This window comes from Rhincodon typus, chromosome 9 (genome assembly GCF_021869965.1).
Source record: "Rhincodon typus isolate 14 chromosome 9, sRhiTyp1.1, whole genome shotgun sequence".
Taxonomy (NCBI): Eukaryota; Metazoa; Chordata; class Chondrichthyes; order Orectolobiformes; family Rhincodontidae; genus Rhincodon; species Rhincodon typus.
Window position 1 is genome coordinate 322,023 of NC_063340.1, and position 20,225 is coordinate 342,247.

General features: G+C 40.4%; 1 protein-coding gene across 4 annotated transcripts in view; it reads right to left on the reverse strand.

Moving 5' to 3' along the window:
• The window catches only part of LOC109917954 (dystrophin-like), a 333,913-nt gene that overhangs the window by 234,595 nt on the left and 79,093 nt on the right, over positions 1-20,225 (reverse strand). For all 4 annotated transcript variants that reach the window (XM_048600638.1, XM_048600639.1, XM_048600636.1 and 1 more), the window contains exons 27-30: positions 18,987-19,160; positions 16,243-16,398; positions 2,311-2,481; positions 814-993 (exon numbers count right to left, since the gene is read on the reverse strand). In XM_048600638.1, coding sequence (XP_048456595.1) covers positions 814-993; positions 2,311-2,481; positions 16,243-16,398; positions 18,987-19,160 — 681 coding nt within the window. The remainder of the gene's footprint in view (positions 1-813; positions 994-2,310; positions 2,482-16,242; positions 16,399-18,986; positions 19,161-20,225) is intronic.

Below are 20,225 nucleotides of genomic sequence, written 5' to 3' on the forward strand. Positions count from 1 at the left end.
GAATTCTCTACAACAGAGGTTGTGGAAGCTCAGTCATTGGACACATTCAAACCAGAAATTAATAGGTTTATGAAGACTAAGGAACTTAAGGGGTGAAGATAGTGCAGAAAAGTGGAATTGAAGAAATGAGCAGCTCAATGGGCTAAATAGATATTCCCATTCCTCTGTTCTGAAACAGGCCTATCTGCCATTTTATGGCTCTTACCTTGCTAATTCTGAAGTTACAAGTACACCTGGAATGACCTTTGATGTGTATTACATGTGTAAATACCCTAGGTGCTCGAGCAACTTCTGAATTTGAGTTTCACTTACCTTAGTTTATTCCCAAAGAATAGGAATCATGAAACTAAACCTTTTCGATACACTTAACTGACATAAATTCGGTTCTGTCTCTCTATCAGTCTGATATTAAAGAGATTTACAGTGAACAATCAGGTGATCAACAGCTCCAACCAGTGAATATTACATTATTGCAGGAATCTCAATGCTTGCTGTTATCAAATGTTCAGATGCAGTTGAGTAATTACAGAAAAAAATGTCTGCAATAGTAATAGGTATTAGTCAAATTGAATCATGTACTTATCTGACTGGCAATCTAAGAAGAGCCCCTATAGGTGAACTTATGGTTTCCAGTAATTGCATCAATGTTGTGCAAATTTTCGTCTAAACATTCTAGTATCAGTGCAATGCATGGTGTAGACACTTGAAAATAACTGATGTGAGCTAACAACCACTTGCTATGGCATTATTTATCAGCAACCTAACAAGACTGTAGCAAATTACCCATGAAACACATACTGTGACATTACTTACCAGCAGTTTGTCACACCACCCCTGTGTCAGAGCATTGACCTTGTTCCAACTGGCGTTCAGTGTGCACAGGTTATCCTCCAAAACTTGATCGCTGCCTTCTATCAGACTCTGAAGTGCAGCACTATTCTCAGTTATACCACCTAGTTCAGTTTTCTTCACCTCCAATTCTTTCAGAATTAGCTATAAAAAGAGTTGCTTGTTTTTAATAAATAAATTCATAGTAATTAAATAAACGGTTAAGTGTTTTCATCAGGAAAGTCAGGATTGGATTAAGACAAACAGCTAACCAAAACTTTATATTCAGTCTTCCAAATCCATAACCATTACCATCTAGAAGGACCAGGCTAGCAGAAACATGGGAACAATGCCAGCTATGAGTTCTCATCCAAGTCATGTACCTTCCTAACTGTTGCTTGGTTAAAAACTGAAGCCATATTCCTAACAGCAGTGTGGATATACCTATGTTATAAGGGATGCTGTATCTCATCACCACCTTCTAAAAGCAGTTGAGGATGGCCTTGCTAGCAACAGTCACATTACAGGAACAATTTTTTAAAAATGTACTCCGGATTGACTGATGATAAAGATTTAAATTTAATATGGCAAGGCACCATCTGATAACTGAGGTTTGCCTGTGTGACTCTTCCTTCAGCCATATCACCTACAAAATTTCACACTTAATTTACATCTACACCAAGCTTCTATTGATGTGAACTAGAGCCCTAGTTTCTTGCACTATCTGCAACTTTATAAACTGGTCGCAGTAACATATGGCAAGTGGGAACATCACAGGTGGAAAGATAAATGGTATTGTGTGCCTTCATGCGAGGATAAATATGTTCAGGAAAAGTTTTAAGGTCACTTTTGGTGAAGAATGAAGCAGAATGAAACTTCTAAAAATCACCTTCTTAATCTTTTTAACAAATACTATTTCATAGGTATTACTTCAAATGATCTTCACACATGGTTTGAGAGGCTGAAAGGCCTCATCCTGTTCCTCGTGGGCTGCTTTCACGGGCAATGCACTCCATAAAGAACTCCCCGCAATGAAACATTTGGCAACCGTGCAGCAGGATGAGACTTGCATGCTGAATTAACACCAGCATAGACATGTAAGGTAAATGGTTTATTTTTATGATCTAAATACTTTGTAACATATCTCAAAGTTGCCCATTCTCATTCTGTACCAAGTAGGCACACAATGCCTTTGGATTGAACATCCAACCTTTGCCAAGAACAACACATACCAAGAAGAGACAAGAGCATTAAGAATAGGAAGGGACATTCATTTTTTCTTCTCTGTTCTTTCATTCTATTAGTTCATGGTTGATGTGTATTCAGAATGATAAAGTGCTTTTGAATTTTCACCTAGAAAAATAGTCTGTAAATTACAATTTATGCCTGAGATGCTCCATGTCATGACAGCCAGGTGCCAACATGTGAAGACAAAATGCAAAACCTTTTTAATCCTTATTCTAAAGAAACAAAAATACTCACTCTGGTCCACTTGATCTCTGAATCTAAGTTAACAGGCATTCCACTGGAAGATGATCTTTGAATCACTTCATCTTCTGTAGCTGCCAACCATTCTGAAAATGACACGGTCTCTTTCTTCCACTTGCGAGATAGTTGCAAGGCCTTTTCCAAATCCTGCTTACCTTCAGTGACCTGGAGAAGATCAAAACATGAAAGATGTGATTAACCGAGGAAAGTCACCTTGGTGAAATAGAGTTGGGGTTCTCATTGTTGTGAGACCCCAAAATCTCATTCAGGATGCTGTACCACACAACTTGAGCCAGCCTTGGAAATTCTTTTGATGTTACTACACACTTCACACAGTCGTTTCCGTCTCCCATCTGAGCAAGGCCCTGTGTTCCATCAAACTGGAGATCAAATGATTGATGTTTAATTTAATTACGATGTTTAAAATGATAAACATGGGTGTATAATCTTAAAGCTAGAAGAAAGACACTTAAAACTGCAATCAGTAACTAGAGAGCAGAGAAATTTGAGACATTGAACATATTCCCTCTTGCTGCCAATGGTCTGACTTGCAACCTCTCTAACTCCTCTAGTTGACCCTCTCATTGATCTTTTTCTGGCTGAACTTCCAACTTCCCACTTCCCCTCCTGAATCCAGATATTGATCAAGGGTTCTGAACAAGAGTACTGAGAGGCAGGAAGTGCTGCTTCGCCATCAGCAGCAAATTATAGGAGAGCAGTGGGAGAAAGTCAGAGGGGCCACAATTCAGAAGATATGACAGGAACTTAGATAACTATATATGTATTTTTTCAAACATTTTCTACGATTAAGACTGTTAAACAACCACAACAGCTAAATGAAATTTAGCAAGTAATTGGCCACTAATATCCATCAGTGAGTTTGAAATAATGACATTATCTGTGATGTAAGGTGTATGATTATTATATATTATAATATGACTTTTTTTTTTAAAGAGTTTGGACCTTAAACTAGTGCATATGGATTGTTCTGTCTTTATGGAGCAGTTTAATAATTAAACTATATAGAAAGATCTGAGAGGACAGGTTTTGCAGTAAATTGTAGCCTCAACTTTTTACACTGTTTACTTAATACTCTGTAAAAATCTGAAAAATTTCTCATATTTGTGCCCCATAATTAAGCTATAATTGAGAGCCTTACTAGATGGATTAGTTAATGGCCAAATGGTCGTCAGCATTCATATTGTCTTATGGCATGCTGACACCAATCCCCAACTAAACAACTACAAAAATAACTTATTTATACAGTGCCCTGAGCACAATAAAATGTTCTTCACAAGGCAACACTACTACAAAATTTGACAGCAGGTCACATAAAGAGATACTGGGGCAGGTGACCAAACATATGATCAAACAAGCAAGGTCGAATAGCTCCTTAAAGATGAAAGAGAGGAGAAAGGCAGATAGTTTTGGGACAGAATCCAACAACATGAGCCTCAGTCAGCTGAAGGCACAAGCAGCAATGATGGAGTGATTAAAATCAGGATTGCTCAAAAGACCAAAATTAGAATGTCACTGTTTGTTGAATTGATGGAGATTACAGGGAAAGGGAAAGGCAACGTCATGGAGGAATCTGAAAACTATGATTAGAATTTTAAAGATAATGGATTGCTACAGTGGGAGCTAATACAGGTCAAATAGAACAGGGAAGGAAAAATGGTACAAGCTCATATGTAAATAGATGAGTTTTTTTTTTAGGAGAGAGTATAGGAGTTGGCCGGGTGTACTAAAATAGTAAAAATCTAGGGACAACAAAAGTATGGATAAAATTTTCAGCAACAAATGAGCTGAGGCGAGGGTAATGTCAGGTGATAGCTAAAAACAGTCTTAATGATGCTACGGATGTGTGTTGGAAGGTCACCTTGAGATCAAATATTATATCAAGGTTGTGAACAGTCTTCTGGCACCGCCCCTTCTTAATATTCAATATTACCTTGAAAATTTTCAACTGGACACATAGTCTACATGGATTTGAAATAGACAAATTTTACCACAGTTTTTGAAGAGTTAACTAAACTAGATGAGAAAATGTCAACCAATCAGGATTCTAAAGAAGAGTCATATCAGACTCAAAACAGTAAGCCTGTATCTCTCTCCACAATTGCTGCCAGACCTGCCGAGTTTTTCAATCATTCTGTGTTTGCAGCATCCACTGTACTTTGTCTTTATTTAAATGCAGACCAATACTGCTAATATGGTTTTCTAGAGGTATTTGCTGAAGTCTGTTAAAACAAACTGCTGAAGGTCATAGAATTGGAACTAAATTATTATATCCCAAGGACACAAGAAATGAGAAGAGGAGGAGGCCAGACAGCCCCTCAAGACTTCCTGACCATTCAACAAAATCATGGCTGATCTACCCCAGCTCTCAACTTCTCTTTAGTTCCAGCTCCTCATGGCCTCAACTCCCTAATATTTCAAAAATCTAACTATCTCCTCTCTAAATACTGTTAGTGTTGTAGCCTCCACAATTCTCAGAGGTAAAGAATTTCAAATATTCTCTACCCTCTGGGAGAAGAAATTCTTTTGCATCTCAGTTTTAACTTAGTAGTCCCTTATTCTGTGATTATGTCCACTAGTTAGAAACTCCCCCTTTAGTGGAAAGATCTTCTCAACATTTCCTACCAAACCTCCTCAGAATCACATACATTTCCATAAGATCATCCCTCATTCTTCTAAAGTGTAATGAATAAAGGCCTAATCTGTTTAACCATCCTTGATAAGTCAACCTCTTCATCCCAGGAATCAGTTTAGCAAATCTCACTGAACTGCCTCCAATGCCAGTATATCCATTCTTTAATACTGGGACAAAACAGTACACAGTACTCCTGGTGCAGCCTCCCCAGCACACCTCTACAGTTGTAACAGCACTTCCCTATTTTTGAACTCCAATCTTCTAGCATTAAAGGTCAAAATTCCATCTACCTTCCGAATTACTTACTGCTAACTGCTGACCTGTGTGGCACATTGGTTCAGTGGTCCAAGACAGAGTAAAAAAAATGTATAGATACTCCAATGTACAAATGTGACTAGTGGTGTCCCAACTACCTACTAATTTGTTATCATGGGATAGAACGCCATATATCTATATTTGGCAATGATACAATGACAGGCTGTATTGTAAACATATAGAGAAAAGCATAAGTGACAAATATATTGATTTAAGTAAGGGCAAAAACTGGTCAATAGGTTTGCATACAGCTAAATGCAAGGTCATCCATTTTGGAAGTAAAAAGAATGGAAGTGTACTTTCTAAAATGATAAAAAGCTAAAATTAGTGAAGGCAAGAAGAAACTGGAATCTAGGTTGATGTTATATTCATTCGTGGGATGTGGGCATTGCTAAGTAGGCCAGTATTTATTGTCTATCCCTAATTGCCATGTACAAAATTGGGGTGAGCAATCTTCATTAACTACTGCAGTTTTTGGAATGCAGGGACACATGTCATGCTGTTACAAGAGAGTTCCAACATTTTGACCCAGCAACAATTACAGAAAGGTGATGGCCAGAATGGCGCATGATCTAGAGAAGAACTTGCACATAGTGGGTGCTCTCAAGCATCTGCTTCCCTTGTCCTTCTTGGTGGTAGAGGTTGTGGTTTTAGAATGTGTTGTCAAAGAAGCCTCATAGATGGTACACATTATAGACACTGTGCTTCAGTGGTGAAGGGTCTGAATGCTGAAGGTAGTGGTTGTGGCGCCAGTCAAGTGGGTTGCTTTGTCCTGGAAGGTGTCAAGCTTCTTGAGGAGCTGCACTCATCCAGACAAAATACGAGTATTCCATCACATTCCTGACTTGTGCCTTGTAAATGGTCAATAGGCTTTAGGGAGAGAGAGGGACAGAATTCCCAGTCTCTGACCTGCTCTTGTAGCCATAGCATTTAAATGGCTGATTCAGTTCAGATTCTGATCAATGGTGAAGCAGGCGATCCAACAATGGTAGTGGCATAGAACATCAAGGGCGATGGTCAGATTCCCTCTTGTTGGAAATGGTCATTTCATGGCATTTGTGCGGCATGAATGTTAATTGCCACTTATCAGCCAAAGCCTGAATGTTGCTCAGGTCTTGTTGTATACAGAATGCTTCAGTATCTGAGGAATCCTGAATGATGCTGAACATTGTGCAATCATTAGTAAACTTCCCCACTTCTGACCGTAAGATAGGGGATAGGATGGGGAATGAAAGTAGATTTCAATCAGCTAGGTGCAGTGATTGTAACAAGGTCAGCCAGGTGGACTTCACAGAATAAGATTCCCTGATTAGGGCTGTCAATCTGTTCCAATCAGGGAGCCTGGCTGAGAGATATAAACAGGAGTGTTGGAGGTCCTGCTCACTCAGAGAGCTGGCTCTGAGAAAAATGGATCTGTGTCAAGGTGTAAATAAAGGGTGACTTGGTGACGGGATACCAGCCTCATGGAGTTATTTAAATGGCAATGAGCGAAATGCATGCTCCTGAAGAAATCTGCTTGCTCAAACGTCTTTGAGTTGGGAATAAGCATTTCTGGCAACATGTTGTTACGTGAGAAGTTTGACTCGTTTGATTCTGCTGTATGTGGAAATAACGCATTTTTTTTCCCGGTAAATTACATTGGGGCAGTTGAAAAGCAATGCGTAATTCTCCTGACAGCTTGTGGACCCACAGCTTTTTCAGTTAGTAGGAACCTGACTTTCCCGGAGGGACTAGATACTAAAGCATTTCAAGATTTAGTTAAGGAACATTATAACCCCAAGCTTCCTGTAGTTCTGAGACACTATTGGTTATAGTCAGCAATCTGAGAACCAAGGCAATCTGCATCATGATTTTTGACTAGGTTAAGATGGCTGGCAGAGGTACTGGCTTTGGTTTAATCCTTAATGAGATGCTGAGATACCACTTGGTACACAGGATTAATGATGTAATCATGCAAAAATGCCTTCTAGCTGAAGACCAACTGGACTTCAAACCGGCACTACAACTGGCTTTATCATTGGAAAAAAAAGCAAGTGGAGCATATGAGTTGTAGGGTAGTCCGATGGAAGTGTACATCTTCACCAATCCAACTGAGCTTGGGGAACACCACTTGAGAGAATTGCATTGCCTTGCTCAGGACAGATCCTGAGCAGAGGGACTCTAGGTCAGCCCAAAACCCCAAAACAAAGCCAAGCCTCAGCTAAACAGTTAAATTTTCTTCAGGATCCAGGCCAGCAAGCCATTGTAGTTGCTGCGGTATGCAGACTCAAGACAGCAAGAGTCCCCACTAGACCAAAATTAAGTAAGAGAACTCAAGGCCAGTATCTAAGAGAGTTCACACCCTGGAAAGTCTGGTTTGGAACAGTCAAATTGCTTGGCAACATCTAAATCAGAATCAATCAAAATAAACATCTGGTCAAATGATCATCCAGTTCTAATGGAGGTCAATGCTGGCATGGCCATTTCAGTGATCACAGAACCAGTCTTCAAAAATTCGCTCTGGACTCCAACCCTTAAGTTTGTGCAAGACCTTAGCTAGACTGAGAACCTATTCGTTACAACTTCAGTTCTGGTCTGTTATGGCAAGCAGCTGGTTCAGTTACCATTGATTGCAGTAAAATGCTCAGGCCCAAGCCTAATGGAGCAAAATTAGAATCACAGAATGCCTACAGTGTGGAAGGAGGCCATTCAACCCCATCGAGTCCACACCAACCCTCTGAAAAGCAGCCCACCCAGACCCAGACTCATCCCCCTATCCTACCCCTGTAAACCTGCATTTCCCATGGCTAATCCACCTAGCCTCTTCATTCCTGGACACTATGGGCAAATTAGCATGGCCAATCCACCCTAACCTGCACATCTTTGGACTGCGGGAGGAAACCGGAGTACCTGGAGGAAACCCACGCAGACACAGGCAGAATGTGTGATCTCCACACAGACAATCACCCAAGGGGAGAATCGAACTCAGTTCCCTGGTGCAGTGAAGCAGTAGTGCTAAACACTGAGCCACCGTGCCGTTCAATTAGTTGAGAATGATTCACCTAGCTCAACATGTTTCAATTAGAAAATGGGTGCCTGAGTGAAGACTTAATTAAATACCCTGAAGTTTTTCAGGAAGGTCTAGGGACTATCAAAAGAGCCACGGTCACCAGGAAGCAATTCCATGATACTGCAAGCCCACCCAGGGCCATTTTCCTTACAGGCAAACGTTGACACCAAAATCAGAAGGCTGGGAAGCGAAAGAATCATCCAATGGTCTGGTCCAATGGAAAGAGCAGTCCAAACTTTGATGGTAGGCTTAAAGAAACAGCCTACAGCTTCACTAGGTACCAAACTGTCCTGGTTCCTATTTGATCATAGGACCTCATGCAACTACAGGGTTAGCTCCAGCAGATTTGCTAAATGGGAGAAGACTCCGCATCAGGTTAAATCTGATCTTCCCAAACCTGGGGGTGGGAAGGGTGAAACAACATCAAGAATGCCAACGCTGAACACAACACTTTGTTAAGTGAGAGGCACAGTTTACTTCAGGGGATGAAGTTTGGTTTGGGAACCATGGGAATGGACCTGCATGGGTAAGAGGCATAGGTGACGCGAGGTTAGGTCCAGCAAAGTATAACGTTTGGGTAGGTATGATGGTCCTGAACAAGCACACGCACCATATGAAAGCTGCAAACTCGCAAACAGTGCAAGAGCAAAACGCACCCTGTTCTTCAACCGCCTTTCCGACTGTTCTGGAATGAGCGTGATCTCCTCCTCCATCAAGCATTGAAGATACCTCGGAATCTGAGATGGACACGGCAGACGTCGTTGCCTTGATGCTGCCTTGCCGCTTTGCCACCTCAAGAGAAGAATGAATTGCTTCCAAGACACACTGGGCGAAAAGGCAAGCTACTGTGCATAACATGGCATTCGTTTCATAGGCAGTGTTGGAGGAACCTGACTTGGTGCTAAAACGCTCCAGGAGGAGCTACAAAAATAAACCAGCCTATGTCCTCAGACTCAGAGGAAGAGATATGTAATGATTGTAGCAAGGTCAGCCAGGTGGACATCATAGAATATGAGCTCCCTGATTGGGCCAGATTTACAGCTCCAATCAGGGAGCCCTGGCTGATAGATATAAACAGGAGTGTCAGGAGTCCTGTTCATTCTGAGAGCTGGCTGTGAGGAAGCTGAATCAGTGTCAAGGAATCTCCATGTGTAAATAAAGGGTGACTTGGTGTTGGGATATTGGCCTCTGTGGGGTTATTTCACCAGGAAGGAGATTGAAAAGCAAGACCTCTAAAGAGTAGCCTCAGAATTACTCTCAGATTGGCAAGGACGTATTGAACCTAAGAGGGAGCTCAGATTCAACAGAAGTAAAACAATAAAAGGAAATATAAGTGCAGTTCAAAAAAAATAGAAGAGACACAACCTAATGGCAAGCATCAAATAGGATCAAAAATGAAGAATGTTATTTACAGATATCAAAACTGTAGTGTTAATATTAGGCACGCAAGAAATCACGAAATTAGAGATGCATGCAATGTGGATAATGCAATAATAACAATAAGAATAGGTGGCTTGCATTTACATACAGATTGAATTCACAGAAATCCTCAGACAGATCCCAAGATACCCATACAGCACCTTCCAAACCCACGACCACTTCCATCTGGGAGGACAAGGACAGCAGATACATGGGAACACTACCACGTGCAAGTTCCCCTCCAAGCCACTCACTATCCTGACTTGGAAATATATCACCAATCCTTCACTGTCACTAGGTCAAGATCCTGGAATTCCCTCCCTAATGGCATTGTGGGTCAACCCACACCACGTGAACTGTAGTGGTTCAAGAAGGTAGCACACCACCACCTTCTCAAAGACAACTAGGGCTAGAGATAGGCAATAAATTATGGCCAACCAGCAAAACCCACATCCCACAAATGAATTTTAAGAAATTTCTTACCCCAGAGGCGGTGGAAGCTGAGTCATTGAGCATGTTCAAGACATAAGTTATTAGGTTTCTGGAGACTGATTACATTTAGGGATATGAAGATGCTAGCAAAAGGACCTTGGTGAGTTAATCTCATGCATCTTGTCGATGGTACACTGCAGCTGTACTAGAATAGCTTGACTAGGGGTGCAGTTATCTTAGAAGCACAAGTCAGCAGTATAATTGCCAGAATGACAACGGGGCTCATAGCCTTTCCAGTGTCCAGTGCCTTCAGCTGTTTTTTGATGTCACATCACAACTGGCATTTGTGAAGCTGGTGACCTCAGGAAGAGGCCAAGATAGAACAGTAAAATGTCAAGAACAGGTACCAAACATAATCAATAGGGCTAATGAAATGGAACACAGAATATAGGAGTTGGGAACAATTATTGAGCTGCCCCTTCCAACCTGCTTCACCATTCAATAAGATCATGACTGATCTGGTTGTGTTTCAGCTCTACTTTACTGTCTGCACCCCATTATCCTTAACTCCTTTGACTATCAAAAATCAATTTTATTTAGCCTTGAATACATTTAAACACCTGGCCTCTGTTACCGGCTAGGAAGAGAATTCCATCCTCTAATGACCTTCAGAGACAAAACAAACCCTCATCTTTGTCTTAATAGAGAGACCTTCCATCCTTAAACTATGTCAACTAGTTTTAGTTTTAGTCTCCCCCAAAAATGGAAACATCCTACAGGGGCATCAATCCAATCGGTCACCTTAAGATCTTATATTTGAATAAAATCATCTCTCATTCTTCTAAACTCTACTGGATACAGAGCTAGATTATTCAACCATGATTCATACAACAAGCTCTTCACACTATGAAAGAGCTGAGTGAACTTAACTGAACCACTTCTAAAACAATTATATCTTTTTCAAAACAGGAGGCCAAAACAATACTCTGTATTTAAGATTTCCTACATTTACATTCCATTCACTTTGCAACAAATGGCAACATTCAATCTGACAATCACTTATCATACCTGCAAACTCACTGTGTGATTCATGTACCAGGACACCCATATCACTCTATCACCAAATCCTGCATTCTTTCACCATTTAAACAGTATGCTGCTTTTCTATTATTCCTGGTAAAGTGGACAAGTACACATTTACCCACTTTATACTCCATCTGCCAAGCTTTTGCCACTCACTTAATCTGTCTATATGGTTTTCCAGACTCCGTACCTTCTGACAACTTACCTTCCTGTCCATTTTGGTACCATCAGCAAATTTAGCTACCATACTGTCAGTTCATTCATCAAATCCATTGACATTGGCTGTAAATAGTTGAGGCCCCAGCATGGATTCCTGTGGCACTCCACAATTTACAGCATTTCAATCTGAAAATGATTTATTTAACCTCTCCCGTTTCCTGTTCACTCGCAAATCCTTCATTCATGCTAAAATGTTAGCACTTACACCCATGCCACAACCTTTGACATAGCACTTTATCGAATGCCTTTTGAATTTCCACATACGCACAGGTCTACCAGTCATTTCCCCTCTATCCAACATGAATGCTACTTTGTCAAAAAAAACCCGAGTTAGACACAATTTCCCTTTCACAAAATCATGCTTTTTCTAACAACCACAACAATCTTTTTAACTTTTAATATTTCTTATCTGTACCCAAACTAATTTTACATTTTGATCTTTGAAGTTAAGGTCATCTCTCAGTACTGAACCAATAGCATGCTTAATAAATGCCACCCCACCACCTCTTCCTATCTTCCTGTCATTTGATATGTCAAATACTTTTCAACATTCAGTTCCGAGCCTTGGTCACCTTTCAACATATATTTATAACTCTCAGAGTTACACAGCATGGAAACAGATCCTTCGGCCCAACTCATCCATGCCGACCAAGGAACTATGAACCTGCATTCCCCAAGTCCCTCTGTTTAACAACACTCCCCAGGGCCCTACCATTAACTGTGCAAGTCCTGCCCTGGTTTGTCTTACCAAATTGCAACACCTCACATTTATATAAATTAAACTCCATCCTTAATCCACCGACCCAACTGACCAAGATCACATTGTACTCTTAAATAACCTTCTTCACTGTCCACTAACCCACCAGGGGCATTTGCTCCACTCCGCTTCCCGAGTTCAATGACCATTTTCTTCATTTTGTTGACATTGAGGGATATTGTTGGTTACACCATGCCAATAAGCTATCTCTTTCCTGTACCCCGGTCTCATTGTTGTTTGAGATCCAACCCACTACAGTGGTGTCAACAGTAAGTTTGTAAATGGAACTAGAATTGAATTTGGCCACACAGTCATGAGTGTATAAGGACTATAGTAAGGGGCTGAGTACTCAGCCTTGCGGGGCACCGATGTTGAGGATTATCGTGGAGAAGCTGTTGTCACATGTTCTTACTGACTGCAGTCTTCATGTCAGGTCCTGAGGATTTAACTACCTTCATGCGTTTTAAGACCTCCAGCACCTCCTCTTCTGTAACGTGGACTCTTTTCAAGATATCACTTTTTCTTTCCCCAAGTTCCCTAGCTTCCATGTCTTTCTGCACAGTAAATACTGATGCAAAATATTCACTCAGGGTCTCGTCCATCTCCTGTGGTTCCAAACATACATGGCCCCATCTATCTTTAAGGGGCCCTATTCTCTCCTTTGCTGCTCTTTTTGCCCTTAATATACTTGCAGAATCTCTTTGGATTCTCCTTAACCTTATCTGCCAAAGTTATCTCATGTCCCCATTTTGCCCTCCTGATCTCCCTCTTAAATGTACTTCTGTACCCCCTATACTCCTTGAGGGATTCATTTGATCCCAGCTTTCTATACCTGACATATGCCTCCTTTTTCTTGACCAGAACCTCAATATTTCTAGTCATCCAATGTTCCCTACTCCTGCCAGCCTTGCCCTTCACACTAACAGGAATATGCTGTCCCTGAACTCTTGTCATCTCACTTTTGAAAGCAACTTACTCCTTTAATCTGCAAACAGCCTCCCACAATCAACTTTTGAAAGTTTTTGTCTAATATCATCAAAATTCGCCTCGTCACAATTTAGAAATTTAACCTGTGCACCAGGCCTATCCTTTTCCATAACAATTTTAAAATTAATAGAACTATGATCACTGGTTCCCAAAGTGCACCCCTACTAACACCTCAATCACTTGTCCTGACTTATGTCCCAAGGGGAAGTCAAGTTTTGCCCCTTCTCTATATAATGATTCAAAAGGTTTCTTGAACACACTTAAATTCCTCACCATCCAAGCCCTTAACACTTCGGCAGTCCCTGTCCTACAGATTTAGCCCCATCTGTGCTAACAATTAGTGATAAATGCTGGCCTGTGTATCAAGAAAAGTAGAATATGATAAAATCATGCTTCACCTATATAAAGCTACAACTAGACCACACTATGGCAATTGAGATTAGCTCTGAGCACTACAACTAAGGATGGAGATACTGACCTTGGAGGGAGTGCAGTGAATGGTAGTTGGACTCCAAGAGTTAAATTACCAACTGGGATTCCACAAACTAAGATTGCATTCCCTAGAGTTTAAAAGGTTCAAGAGAAATCCTATTAAACTTTGCAACGTATAGGGAAACAAATTGGGTGGACATAGGAAAACTATTTCTGCTGGTTGGAGAATCTAGGACTTGTGGCACAGACTACAAGTTAGAGCCAGACCTTTTAAGAATGAAGTTAGGAAATATTCCCATATGCAAAGGACAGTTTGAAATCCTCTTCTGCAAATGACAATTGATGCAAAATCAATTATTAATTTTGAAAGGGAGATTGATACATTTTTGCCAAGCAAAAGCATTGAGAGGTATGGGAGATAGGTGGCAATACGTTCAGTGAAGGATCAGCCATGATCTCATTAAACAGGAGACCAGGCTCTAGGGGGTTAATATGGTTTCATCCTGTTTCTATGTTTCTACGCTCCTACTGGATCGAAACATTATCTGTTTCTATCTCCACAGACGCTGCCAGGCCAACTGAGTTTCACAAGCACTTTGTTTTTATTTCAGACCTCCAACACCTGCGATATGTTGCTTTTTTTTTGCTTTTATCAGATCTCTTCTTCCCCATAAAAAGCGAAAGAACTGCGGATGCTGTAAATCAGGAACAAAATCAAAGTTGCTGGAAAAGCTCAGCAGGTCTGGCAGCATCTGTGAAGGAAAAAAAGAGTTAACATTTCGGGTCCGGTGACCCTTCATCAGGGCTCAGAGTTCTGAGTTCCTCAGAGTTCTGAGGAAGGGTCACTGGATGCGAAACGTTAACTCTTATTTCCTTCCCAGATGCTGCCAGACCTGCTGAGCTTTTCCAGCAACTTTGTTTTTGTCTCTTCTTCCCCATGCTCTGCTTGGCCTCAATCACTTACTCTATCACCACAGTGGAATCATTGCAGTATGCCAGTATTAATGTATTATTTTATCAACCATGATTCCAGGAATTTAGCCCATCTCACCTGCCTTTACTGAGTAGGCCCACAACATCTCCTATCGAGACACACTTACAAAATGGCAACTCTGTCAATTTTAATGCTGCCTGATGCTCTCATATCCATTGGTCACTCCACACATTTGAACCTATAGAGAATCAACACGTCATCCAGCAATGAACATGATCCAGTCCTTACATGTGTCCACACAACTCAGAGATTAGAAGTAAAGATCTCAGTTAATGTTCCCCTTTATTAACCAAACAGCTTACACAACTATAACCATCGCCTACAACACTGTAGCTCTGCCTCATCTCAAACTATTCTAGATCAGAAACCACTGAAGATAGAATAGCCCCCCCATCAAATAAAGGAATTTCCTGAGACTTACTAGAAGAATAGGACATGAGTCACAAATATCATTGAACTTGAAGCCTTTATTCAGTGTCCATTGACAATTCTTCCAACACCACTTTGAGGAGCCTATTTGAACACGCTCAAAATAATCATGCAGAAAAGAAACTTTAAATAATTTTAATTCAACTGGAATTAGGCAGCTCCCAATACAGATTCTCTCTCTGCAAGATCAAGTCAAATGCACAGACAAGATGCAAGCGCACATTGCCCAGAGAAATTTATTACAACGTGGGTGTTACAGACACTGATTATCTCATAATTCAGAAGGAGAAAGTGGTTTATTCTCATACTGCTTCTTCTGCCCCGGCTGTGATATTATTCAGCTAAATTTCCAGGTGACATCAAGTATTCCTGAGAACGTTCCATGTGTCAGCAAGACAATTCATGCTGACAGAGTATTTGTCATCACAAAACATGGTCATCTAGCTTCAATCCTGCCAAAGTTCAGACAGACACATTTTTCAACTGTGGACAGCAATCATAGTGGGAAACTTGGCCAACATTTTTTTAATCAAAGGTAAAATCACCCACTGTCCCTCTAAATGACCCCTCTGGAAATATGCAGTTGAAGGCCATTCCTAGGATGGAGTAGGGATCAAAGAAAGAAGAAAATGGTGATCATAGTCTTGGATATTTCAGTGTATGGAACATACATTTAAAGAGATTGAAAGAACTGCTTTTTTCATACAAAGCACTATTCCCGCTAGTCTGGAGTTTCAGGGCTTTGTATTCAGACAGTCAACATACCAAATGAAGATTTTAGTTAAGGCACAAGCAATAAAAAATTAATACTGCAACCTTATGTTCAGCATAGGAATAAGTTGCTAGTTTTAGAATCCCACAGCACTTTTAGATGGCAAGTACACTAGTAATTCAAAAAATACGTCCTGTTTTACCTCAACAAATTCAAAACTTGTAAGTGTATTTATTATTTTATGTTGATACAACAGCATCCTCTTTATTCCTATGACAGTATAAAGTAAATTTAAAGTAGATTTCTTGGCTGTATTGAAGTAAAGGTAACTGTCAAATTAAACATTCCCACTTTTAAATGAAGTAATAACTGACTGTCTTCCATCATTGTTATCAGCTGTTACGAAATCATCCCAATATCTGCTTCCACTATTTACCCTACTTACCTGTGCTCCCATTTCATTGTACAAAAGTTTCAGAGCTGTCAATTGCTCATCCATTAATTTAGGGTTCTCAGTCTGCTGTTTCTGAACAATTTGTCGCCCAGTCTTTATTACTGTCTCCACCTCAAGCTTCACTTCGCTCAGTGTTTTATATAGTTTCTAAATAAGAGAAAATCTTTTGATTAGCAAACGTGGTAACAGAAGATACCAGCAACAAAAAACTGAATGGCGCATATAATCTAGACGTGTTTATCTGTGCAGGGATAGAATAGTTGAGGGAAGGAAAGTAACCTTCCAATTAAAAAGTACAATAAAGTTCATCCTTAATTCAATGGTTGTGACAATTCTATCTACTTAGTAAGATAAGCTTCCCAGTTTAAAAAATGTTTCCATAAACCAAGCAATTTTTAACAATTTTTCAATAAAATCACATTTTGCAAAATGCATCCAGGACAATTTTAAATAAGAAGTCAAATTGCAATTAAAATGTTCATAAAAGTGCTGTGACATATTCTATATAAGGATCTTTGCCGTTATGACAAACAGATTCAATGTTTTATAAACTAAGTTGAAAGTGTTGTATTCAGCAAAATAACAAATGCAATTGCAAGGCCAATTATCTGTAAATTAATTTTTAAATAAATTTAGTTTTAATTAAGTAGTTGGAAGACAGTAAAATTGGCAATCGGCAGGGTAATATGCTTCTCCTGCAGAACGTGGGAAATCAGACAGAGTGAACATCACTAAAGATGACAACTGCAGGAAGTGTGTCCAATTAGAACTCCGATCAGATTGTATGGATCGATTGGAGCAGCAACTGGACACACTTAGAAGCATGCAGGAGACAGAAAGCCTCATAGACAGGAGTTTTAGAGATGTGGTGCACCCAGTGTTCAGGCAGAGAGACGGGTGACCACCAGAAGGGGCAGGAGTCACCTATGGCTATCCCCCTCTCCAACAACTATACTGTTTTGGATACTGTGGGCGGGATGGGGTGGATGGCGACAGCATCAGCCAAAATGGTGGCATCACAGCAGGGTCTGTGGAGGAAGGTTCAAAGTGCAGAAGAGCAGTAGTAATAGGGGACTCCATTGTCAGAGGCTCAGGCAGGTCTTTCTGTGGCTGCAAAAGGGACTCCAGAATGTTGTGTTGCCTCCCTCAGACCAGAGTCAATGATTTCTCTGAGTGGCAGAGGACATTCTCAAAAGGGAGGATGAACATTCAGATGTTATGGTATACACTGGTACTAATGACATAGGCTGGAAAAGTGACAAGGTCCTGCAAAGAGAATTCAGGGAGTAAGGTAGTAAGTTGAAAAGCAAGACCACGAGGTTTGTGATTTTGGGATACTCCCTCTGCCACATGCCAGTGAGGCTAGGATAGGAAGATAGTACAGTTAAATATGTAGGAGGGAGGGCTTCAGATATGCATGTCTTCCAAAGCAGGTAGGAAATGTACAAGAAGGATGGGTTGCACCTAAACTGGAGGGGCACCAATATCATAGTAGGGAGATTTGCTAATGTCACTCTGGAGGGTTTAAACTAGTATGGTAGGGGGGCAGGAACCAGAACAAGTGAAATGACAGAAGAGAGATTTGAGACTAAGGCCGGTAAGGCCAAGAGGAAGAACAGAAAAAGAGAGGTTGCTGAATATGGCAGGATTGGCAGTCTGAAGTTTATTTGTTTTAACACGAGCAGTAATGACAGGTACGGCAGATGAACTTAGAGCTTGGATTAATACATATAACTATGATGCTGTAGCTACTTCAGAGAATTGGTTGAGAGAAGGACAAGACTAGCAGCTTAATGTTCTGGGATTCAGATGTTTCAGGCATGACAGAGAGGGATGTGAGGGATTTGCTTTACTGACTAGGAAGAATATCACAGCTGAGGGAGGACACCTTGAAGGGCTCATCCAGCAAAGCTCAGGAATAAGAAGGGTGCATCATTTTGATGGGATTGAACTACAGGCCCCCTAAAAATCAGCAGGAGATAGAGGAATAGATATGTCTACAAACTATGGAAAAGCTTATGGAGTACTTTGTCCAGTTCTGGTCGCCCAGTTATAGGAAGAATATTATTAAGCTCGAGAGGGTTCGAGACGAGATTTAACAGGATGTTGCCGGGAATAGAAGGTTTGAGTTATAAAGAAAGGTCAGATAAGCTGGGACCTTTTCTCACTAGTGTGTAGGAGGTTGAGAGGTGACCTTACAGAAGTTTATAAAATCATAAGGGGTATTGATAGGGAAAAGACACCTGCCATTTAACCTAAGATGGGGAATTTCCAGACAAGGCAGCACAGTTTAAGGTGAGAGGAGATAGATTTTAAAAAAGACTTGTGGGGCAAATTTTTTCCACAGAAGTGAGGAAGTGGTGGAACAGGGTGTAGTCACAATGTTTAAAAGAGACTTTGAGAAGTACACGAATAGGAAAGGTTTGGAGGGATATGGGCCAGGAGAGGGCAGGTGGGACTAGTTTAGTCTGGGATTATGTTTCTATGGGTCTGTTTCTGTGCTGTATAACTCTATGACTCAGAAAAGATTGTATGTCTAATACAATATATTAATATGAGATAATACAAACAATGAGCAGCAAAAAGGTAAAGTTCTGGAAAAATCCAGCAGGTAGCATCTGAGGAGAGAGAGAAACCACAGTTAACATTTTGAATCCAACACTACTCTTCTTTGGGCAAGAATAGACTTGATGTACAACATAGCTTATGATTTCATAATATTTCATGATGCTTACCATACAACTATCCAATTGAGACTGTATTTCCTCAAGTTCAACACTTCTCATGTCCAACACATGCAGTTCTGCTCGAACACCATCCAACACATGTTTACAATCTAGCATACGCTGCTCAAAATTTGCTGGCTTCTGGAAAAGCTGGAATTTTGTTGACACTTCTCGAAGTTTCCTCTGTTAATTATACAAAATTGCAAACTAGTAAACACCGCTGGGCTGCATAGTGCCTTGCACTTTGTTAGTTTACAAAAGAGTACGTACAGCTATCTAGGAAAAGCACAGAGAGAAATATCAGAAAATGGAAGTTTACGCAAATTAACAGGGTGACTGATTTAATCTATATATACAGCCTCATGGCATATACATCTGCAGCCCATAATGATCAAAAGCTTTCTGTGCATTGTATACAAAAGCATACACACTTACAAAGGTAAAGACAAACGAGAATAAAGTGAAAACCCAAACTACCGCATAGAGTCCTCAGTGCAGCAAAGGCCTATAGAAAGAAATATAGGGAGAAAGTGATACACACACGTAAGAAACAACTTAAGGAAGTATTAGTAGCTGAAAATTTCAACATTTACACAAAGAACCATTGCAAAACATACAACTGTACTTAAGCTTAGAAGTTTCAGAATTAGAATCCACATCACCAATTTATATCAATTAAAATTCTAAGATACACAGCCTGGCCCTGGCCACTCAATGTGCAGAAAGTTAACAGAGCAAAATAAGGCTGAAGGGAGACAAAATAAAGAATTGACTTAAACTTGTAACTTTCTTTTAGTGAAAGATCATTACCACAAGGCAGTTTAGAAGTTCCTCCAAGAAAGCCCTCTAAATACACCACATTAGATGTCAAATCTCCCAAACAGCTTTCTGAACTTAAAAGTAGAAAATTTCCTCCCATGCATTGCAGAGTTACAGTCTAAACAAGCCAGGACTCATTTTTCTTTATGGTTCGAGTACAGGAGAAAATAAGCCACACTCATACTTGCTCAAACTAATCCAAAACAGAAGAGTATGGCAAGTATGTACAAGCAGGGACCTACAAAATATCAGCATTCAAATTGTCCAATTTCATCCTCTCATACATTCCTCCCATGCAAACCTATACCTCTCATAACACTACCAACACCATTCCCTCCCCGCTATTCATCCTAAGCATCCCCATCCTTCTAATGCCATTCCTTCTATCGCATTCCACCCTTCTAATCCCTTTTTTCTATGCAATTTTAT